The sequence below is a fragment of the Chelonoidis abingdonii genome, chromosome 6 (assembly GCF_003597395.2).
Source record: "Chelonoidis abingdonii isolate Lonesome George chromosome 6, CheloAbing_2.0, whole genome shotgun sequence".
NCBI lineage: Eukaryota > Metazoa > Chordata > Testudines > Testudinidae > Chelonoidis > Chelonoidis abingdonii.
The window spans coordinates 118,147,973-118,157,151 of NC_133774.1; the positions used below are offsets into that span (position 1 = coordinate 118,147,973).

General features: G+C 42.2%; 1 protein-coding gene across 3 annotated transcripts in view; it reads left to right on the plus strand.

Moving 5' to 3' along the window:
- Positions 1-9,179, plus strand: part of TEK (TEK receptor tyrosine kinase) — a 68,185-nt gene that overhangs the window by 51,983 nt on the left and 7,023 nt on the right. For all 3 annotated transcript variants that reach the window (XM_032783904.2, XM_032783905.2, XM_032783906.2), the window contains 4 exons: positions 212-402; positions 4,272-4,385; positions 6,103-6,173; positions 7,862-7,902. In XM_032783904.2, coding sequence (XP_032639795.1) covers positions 212-402; positions 4,272-4,385; positions 6,103-6,173; positions 7,862-7,902 — 417 coding nt within the window. The remainder of the gene's footprint in view (positions 1-211; positions 403-4,271; positions 4,386-6,102; positions 6,174-7,861; positions 7,903-9,179) is intronic.

A 9,179-nucleotide genomic window follows, 5' to 3' on the forward strand; every position in this document is an offset into this window, starting at 1 on the left:
ACTCTTGTGATAAAATCACAAGAATCTTTCTGACATGGCCATCATTGCCATCTTCTTCTGCACCCGAGAGATACAAGGTTGGTTTGTTTGTTTGCATCTTGTGTAGCATTATACTGTAGTAGTGGGACCCTATCAGGGGAAATGCACAATCACTGACACTGTCTCCATTTTTAGCTTGTTATGTAATGCTGCTCTCTCTGTTTTACATTAGGGTATCTTTACCTGGCTATTGAATATGCTCCCCATGGAAATTTACTCGATTTCCTGAGGAAGAGCAGAGTGCTGGAGACAGACCCAGCATTTGCTATTGCCAACAGCACTGCCTCCACTCTGTCCTCGCAGCAGCTTCTGCATTTTGCAGCAGATGTGGCCAGAGGGATGGACTACTTAAGCCAAAAACAGGTCAGCTCTGAGCTCCTTGCCTTTTAAAAACACAGCATTTTATTTTTTTAGGGTTTAATCTAACTTTGTCACCCCTATTCAGTATGTATTGGTAGTGCTACACCAGAAGTGATATTTTATGCATTTCTTCAGTGAGTTATTTGTTCCTCCAACTCAGATTTCTTTCTTCTAGAATGTGGATCTATCTATCTACCTATCATTCACTCACTCACCTATGTATATGGCTCTCATCACCATATTATCTGAGCATGTATGCAACACTTAAAAATAAATCTGAATGAAACTCAAGATTATCACCAAAGAAGGCATTTTAGCTTAAGTATTTCTTTGTAGAATTGGTTTATTTTCTTTTCTTCTGAGTTCCTTGTAGGTTGTATCATCTCATAGTTGAGAATATGAAAGAGTAATCTACTGGAAGGGTGACCTCATCACAATAAATGTACTGCTTCATTGCTGCTTTGCCTACTTTCAAGTTGTTCCATGCACAGGGAATATCACCTTTTGAAATAGTGATGTGCCAGTGTAACATGGCTGGTTAAAGGTATACAAAAGCAAGTCGCAGAGATCAGCAGTGAAATTGTTAAGCAATCCACTGCTTTGGTGATTAGACACTATGCTAAATACTAGAACGGGTCAACGTTTTTCATTCAAAATATTTTTTTTAACAAATGCTCTTTTTCAAAACCTAAAACTTCTGCTAAAAGCAGTCAGATTTTTCAAAATTTCTACTTTTTTGTAGAAAGCAAAAATGTTTCAAAAAAACTTCATTCTGCCCCCTTTTCCCTACTGAATGCAATAGCATGAATGATGAGTCAGGTAGGGGCTTTTGTCGCTTTAAAAATTTTCTTTTTTTTTCATTTTTCCTTTTGCCACACTGTAACTTTTCCAAAATTGAGACAGGTTTGAAAAGTTAAAGTCTGGCAAAAGTTAAAATGAATTTTTTTAAAAAAAGTGAAAAAACTCTGGATGTCAGAGGCTAGAAAGCAGGCAGAGAGAATCCAAAATTCAATTTTTTTGAAAGTTCAAATTTTAACATTTCAAAACATTGAACTTTGGGGGGAACGTATGACAAAAATTTTGAACAAATAAAAAAATGGTTCCATTTCAAACTCTATGAATTGAAAATAATTTCACAATTTCAAAACTGTCATTAATTTGTTTTCTCACTTTTTCCACTCTCTCTAATAAATACCTCGGTAGACAGTGACAGTTAGATGCCACCCAAGTACAGTATCAGTTCTAAGTAGGTGAGAAGGCCACCTTATAAACTTGCTCTCTCTCCTAAAAAAGTGTGTGACTTTCTTGTTATTTTCAATTTTGGCCCTTGAAATTGACAGAAAATTACTAGTGCAAGTTAAAACAAGAGCTGAATTTTGGTGTCATCCATAAATCTGTCCAGAGAGGGAGCAGTGGGGTGGAAATTCCCTGGCTTGCTTCTCTCTCCCCTTGAAACTCCAGGGCATGCCATTCTCCAGACCCCTCCATGGCTAGAGTGACATAGGGGTATTCCAGAGGGGGATGGGGAGATGATTAGGTGGCATTCCAGCCCAGGCATATTACTGTAGCCATTGGCAAAAGTACACGAGCACTAGGTGGCAGGGATGTGACTATGTATAGGGATGTGAGCAGTCCGGTACTTAATTTGTGGCAGGGCTTGTTAGGGCTCAGCCCTTGCACTTCTGGGTAAAAAATTGCTTGAGCCCTGGCACCTCTTTCATTACAAATTAAGTACTGAAGCAGTTAGACTTTGCCCTCCATTTTAAGACTGCTTTTATGGCTGTCATAAGGTATAATTCCCAAATCTGAACCTTAGCGTCCAAAATTTGGGTACCTGCATGAAACCTCTAAGCTTAATTACCAGCTTAGATCTGATAGCCTGCCACCACCCAAAAATATAGTGTTTTGGGGCACTCTGACCTCCCCAACCTTCCCTGGGGACCCCAAGAACCCAAATCCCTTGGATTCTTAAAACAAGGAGAAATAAACCATTCCCCCTTCCCCCCCCCCCCCAGACTTTCCCTGAGAGAGACAGTAATCCTGGCACAGAGAGAAATTAGCCTCTCTCTCCCCCTTCCCTCCTCCCCCACCAGTCCTGGTGTTTACACCCACTCTCCTGGGATAAAACAAGGGAAACAAGGAAAGATCAATCAGGTTCTCTAAAAGAAATCTTTTAATAAAAGAAAGGAAAAAGTAAAGAATTATCTCTGTAACTTCAAGATGTAAATATTACAGGGTCCTATAGTTTACAGACAAAGGAAGAAACCCTTCCTCCAGTACCAATACAAATCAAAATATTACCGGCAGCTACACATATAAAAGTTAACCAGCCAGATCCACATGTGCAAATAGAGTAAAACAAACGATTAAAAAGCCTAAATTGCCTGTTCTACTTACTATTTGAACAGAACTTTAGATAGCCTGTAGTAATGTCTGGTACCTCTCATATCCCTGAGAGAAAAAGAAAAAAAAATCACAGAACAAAGGACCCACACCCAAACTTCCCTCCACCCAGGGTTGAAAGTATCTTGTCTCCTGATTGGTCCTCTGGTCAGGTGTTTAGTTCCATTTGTTAACCCTTTCCAGGTGAAAGAGACATTAACCCTTAACAATCTGTTTATGACAATGGCCTTTTCAGGTGCCCAGATGGAGGCCAGGGTTTTGGGGTTTATGTGGCTTCATGAGATATTTTGACATGGATGGTAATTTATGGGGGTTTAGGCATTTGCAGTTAAAACTCTCGCTGTTTTCTTCCTTTTCCTTTTTCTCTATTATATCAGAAGCTTTAATCACTATTTTCCATATACCGTCGCTGTATTGTTTCCTTTGCCATGGTTTCTGCATTTGGCAGTTTTGAATGTAGCACACAGCATAATGCAAAACCCAAGGGCCATGGGTGTAGTAGGAAGAGAGCCTGAGACATAAGCCCTTGAATCAGAAGTCTGGTATAAGGCAGGACCTGCTCCCAGAATCTGGCAAGAACAGGGCTAATATTGCAGAAATACACATTCCTAAGAAGTGCTAGTCACAGAGCACTCACGCAAACGCGTCCCGATATCAAGTGGTACCAGAACACACTGTATCAAGGATGGTTCAAAAACATTCCCCAAGGGTAACAGGAACACACTGACCTCTCCTAAAAGATAAGGCCAGGATGACAGTACGTAATAGAGATGTTTTGATTGAACCAACATGAACAAGGTGATAACTAGCCACATCAGGGGGCAGAGATTAACTATGTCAAAGGGGCAGTACTAACTCGTTTATATCAGGTTATAAAGGTGTATCTCAGAGGGAGTATCTTTGTCCAGCTGAGGGGGAAAGGAAAGTCCTGCCATTCACTGAGCTGTATCCACTGTCACAGGCATACGTCTTAGGGTATGGCTACACTTGGCAGCGCTTTGAAGTGTGAGTGTGATCAGAGCGGCAGCGCTGGGAGAGAGCTCTCCCAGCACTGCACGTAAACCACATCCTTTACGGGTGTAGCGTGCAGCGCTGGGAGCCGCGCTCCCAGTGCTGCCGCCCTGATTACACTGATGCTTTACAGCGCTGCATCTTGCAGCGCTCAGGGGTGTGTTTTTTCAGACCCCTGAGCACGAAAGTTGCAGCGCTGTAAAGTATGAGTGTAGCCAAGCCCTTAGTATCCTTGTAGAGTCTACCAGGTGCTATTACCCTGCTTTGTCAACAATAAACCTGGCTTGGTACCTTCGTACCTTAATGAATCTTGTGGTCTTTGGGCGGTTTCCTCAAGGTCTGCTGTGCTAGCTATCTGCTCAGAGCTGGGGCAGCACACAGGGAGAACACACACACACACCCAGCCGAACATCTAACCACACTGGATTACCTGAGAATTTCTATTTTCTTTACTGTAGTTTATTCATCGCGATTTGGCAGCAAGAAACATCTTGGTTGGAGAAAACTATGTTGCAAAAATAGCAGATTTTGGATTGTCTAGAGGTCAAGAAGTTTATGTTAAAAAGACCATGGTAAGGATTGAAACAAACATGTTTAGCATGATCGTTCTTTGAGACAATCACACCTCATCAGGGGTTATCGCTATGTCCTTTCTTAGAGATGGGGCCAAGAGACAAAGTTTGGTTTTTAATCTTCCTAAAGTCCAAAGAGCCAGTTGCATAAATCACATGCGAAGTTCAGTGATATTTAGATGTAGCCTTTTGGCGGAGGCCCATCACTAGCCTTTTTAAAAAAAAACAAAAACTTTTCAACTATAATCTGTATTCAGATGGCTTAATTCTATTGACATAGATGGAGCTATGTCAGCTTACATCAGCTAAGGATCCCATTGTGCAAAACAGATGTGTTAAAACAATGGCAATAATATTCTGTACAGATATTTGGAGCAGAATAAATGTTGGTACGTATGACATTACTACTAAGTAAGATTTCAGTGGCTTTAATAATAGCATGTCACACATACGACAAGTACAACAATTAGTCACAATTAAGAGTGCTAAATTTGAAATTAAAAAAAAAGAAGAAAAAAACCAAAATAATTATTCACAGGCAGCTTTGTCTCAACTGAAATAGTGAATTACTTAAAAAGAGTGTCACTACCACAGTCCAGATGTGCAGAAGGCATTCTGGGATCTAACACTGTTATGCAAGGGATGGGAATAACTCTAGCTAGAATTGTCTGATGATTTTTTAGTGAAAGGCAGACTTATTTAGAAGCAAATTGTTTGCACAAACTTAAAGTTTGTACACCAAGCCTGGCCTTTATATTTATTTCATGAACGTAATGAGGAAAAATGAAATAGCAATGTAAAGGCACGTAACTGATTCTTATTTTCCAATTTGATATTTACAAAATTCATATATGAAAGTGAATCCCTCCATGATCTGCACTGGTGTAAAACAAGTGCCCTGAGATTAGGATCAGGGCCTGAGAAAGTAGTGATACTGCATGGTGATGAAGCATCAGCTCAAAATATCTTGCAAGCTCCCCTAGGGGTTCCATTGAAGAGTTGGTGGGAGTGATGAGATGGAATGCTATGAGCAAGGATCCTCAGGGAGGAGGACCAGTTCCCAGGCACTAAACCTTTGGAATCACTTAAAGAGGAAGAAGTGAACTGTCTAATGAGTCTCTTCATCCCGTTCCACATGATTCTGCAGCAAAGTCAATAACACCTTGTGTTCTATGGGAAAGGAATGGTTCACAGGATGTGAGCTATCATGCTGCATCGTACAAGCAGAATTGTTTCCATTTCATACTGGGACCACACTCATTTGCAAGGGTGGCTCTAGGCATTTTGCCATCCCAAGCATGGCAGGCAGGCTGCCTTCGGCGGCGTGCCTGCGGAAGGTCTTCCGAAGCCGTGGGACCAGTGGACCCTCCGCAGGCAAGCCACCGAAGGCAGCCAGCAGTGTGCCCCCTGCGGCTTGCCGCCCAAGCACATGCTTGGCGTGCTGGGGCCTGGAGCTGCCCCTGCTCATGTGGAAAGCACTTTTCTTTGCATTATTGGGAACTGTACATCTGGGACCTGATTGTACAACCAGTGCTCAAGTTGGGTAGCATGTACATCAGCAGGCCTATAGACTTGAAGGGGCTACCTGTGTAAGTGCTCACTAATGTAAGTAATGGTTGTCTGTGGTGCAGGTTTCAATAAGATTGTTTTGAAACAGCTATGAGCACTACCATTAACGTAATAGCCTGTAATGCATTTCTAATGGCATCACTTCCAGGGAAGGCTCCCAGTGCGATGGATGGCAATTGAATCTCTAAATTACAGTGTGTACACCACAAACAGCGATGTGTAAGTACAGTTCTTTAGCGTGTTTTTAATTAGACTTTGTTCAATAACATCAAAGCTTCATCGGGAAAAGTTTTTTTTTGCCAGAGCTTTTAATCGTGCAGCTATTAATTTATGGACCTCAGAAGACACAGGTATATGTGTCACCATGTCGGCAGACAGCTTGAGCAGACTACAACAAATAGTCTGAAAAAACTGAACCAAGCTAAATTTGGGTGTGAGTCCAGATCTGAGGTTCTACAAAATACATGTGATGTTTGGACATGGGGTTAGTTCAGGGGCATCGCTAGTTTGAAACTCAAACTCAACTGCACCTTTGGAAGGCCCATACGAACACTAGTTTCTGCCAGCAAAGTGCAGCAAGTATCCAGGAAAACAGCAAAAGTTCAGATCTGTACTGTCAGTATTTGCCAGGAAACCAGCTAGCATTGGCCAAGCTCTACAGGCTTGAGCTTGCAAAGCACTTAAGTATGTGCATAACTGTAAGTACTTGAGCTGTCTCATTAAAGCTTGGGGGGCTTAAGTGCCTTGCTGAAATTTTCTGTATAGACTATAGTGTTGGTTCATTTCTAGGCAACATCTGTGACGTGTGGTCGTGTTCTATGGAACTTAGGCTCTGTAAATTTTTAAGTGAAGAGACAAAAAGGAGGTACAACATAATTTTCCTTTGTATGACAGTCTCTTCTGGAATCACACAAATAAAATAGCAGAATATAATCGTAGTTAAAAAAAGAAACCTCATAAGGAGGTTTGGCAGAAGCTGGGAATGGGTGACAAGGGATGGATCATTTGATGATTACCTGTTCTGGTCATTCCTTCTGAAGCTCCTGGCATTGGCCACTGTTGGAAGACAGGACACTGGACTAGATTGACCTTTGGTCTGCCCCAGTGTGGCTGTTTTTATGTTCTTGATGACCCCTATAAGAGCCAATTTCTGCCCCTCTGACTAGTGCTGTTGAAGTCAGTGGGCTAAATTCTTCCCTGGGGTACACTACTGTAAACCGGGAGTACTTCCTCAAAGTCAGTAGAATTACTCTGGATTTATGCCACTTAACAGAGCTGAATTTGGTCCCATGGGTCTACTTGCATGAACAAAGTAAGCAAGATTTGCCAAGAACTTTCACAGGAAAGAAAAGGTTTCCTTCTCCCCTGGAATGAGGAAATTTCTGCTTGTGCTCTGGGCAAACAGGGCATCTTGGAGAGAAAGGATCACACACAAAACAATTTAGAATTAGAATGGAGTGAAGGTGGAGGATGATGGGAGAAAGGAGTGATCCCCTTGGACATGCAAATGGAGCTAGGTTCTTTGGGTATAAATTCCACCAGTGTAAATCCAGCATAAATTCATTAACTTCAGTGAAGTTGTTCTGGGATTACACTGAGTTTTTGGCACTTTGTGTAATAAATGAGACCAAGACAGTGAGGAAATGGACCAAATCCTCAGGTGGTGTAAATCAGTGTCGCTCCATAGAAGTCAATGGTACAATGCTCATTTACACCTGCTGAGGATCTGGCCTTGTATGTTTTAAAGCCTGGATCCTTACTAGCAAACAGAAAATTGATCAGAAATAGTGAATTGAAACTTACATTCTCTGTATATTAGCAAAGTATCTTGTTCAATAACACACCTGCTCACTTTTAATCATTGTTCCTGTTAAGGTATGAGTGCTTTGTCTTTGTCCCTGTTGCAGGTGGTCATATGGTGTCCTATTATGGGAAATAGTTAGTTTAGGTAAGTATCCATTTTTATTGGTACACAACTAAACCAGTGTGGGATATTCTAGTACAGTACCCTCCCTACTGGGCATTCGGGGCTCTCAGCCGTGCACTCAGCCCACTAAGCCATTCCTCACTTTCAAACATCTTCCGCTGTTTTCTTTTGATTTATTAACTACATTCTGCATTGGTCACACTACCCTTAAAAAAAAAATGGTCACAATTCCCACTCAGTCCAGGTCAGGCCCCATGTTACCTGAGAAAGGTAGAGTGAGCTTCTTTTCATTAGTGCATGACAAGGCATTTACAGCAGGTAGTTACTTTTTAAATAAGGAATATTCCAAGGGCTAGATTCAGAAAAGGACCAAGGCACGCAACTGCCCAGTTTAGACACTTACATCCCAGGCTGCACTGGGATTCACAAAAACCACTGCTCAGCTGCCCCGGAACCCTGTAGGCACCTATTTTTCTGCCTCTGCGCATGCACACTGCAGCTGTGCTAGGTGTCTGCATGCCTAAGCCCCAGAGCCATATGGAAACCAGGAGCAGATCGGCATCCTTTCACCTATGTCACCTATAGGGCCCAATCTGGTAAGCGTGCTCAGAGTATGGCTACTGGACTGGGCCCCTAGAGGTGAAGTTATGCAAAATAGATGGAGGAGGAGGAATTCATATCCCTCAGCTTGGCAGCTCCCATTGGTTGTCTTAGGCACGGTCCACCTAGCATGTTGGCTTTTGTGAATCTCATTCTGAGGTGCTGATTTTTTTCACATTCATTGTAGGGGGCTCCTAAGTGCCAAACTCAGGCTTTGTGAATCACAGAGATTTTCTAGGCATCTCTAGTCAATGTCACCAGGTCTAAGTTTCTTTGTGTACCTAGCCCTAAGATTACTCTCCAACTATAACTTAGTGCCTGAGCCTGCAAACACTTACTATCACTGGTCACATGGGACCTAAGTTTGCTCTTACACTGCCATCAGTAACGTTAGTCCTGATTTACACTGCTGTATGTAAGTGAAATCAGAATCAGGCCGCTGACAGTAAGAATTTTGGAAAGCCACATTAGCAATGGAACTATGCCAGTTTACACCTGCTGAGGCTCTGGCGGGTTTGCCTTTTACTTTATAAAAACACTGTGCATGGTTTTAGCAGAGCATAAAAGACGGTTACTCACCTTTGTAACTGTTGTTCTTCGAGATGTGTTGCTCATATCCATTCCAGTTAGGTGTGCGCGCGCCGCGTGCACGTTAGTCAGAAGATTTTTACCCTAGCAACACTCGGTGGGTCAGCAGG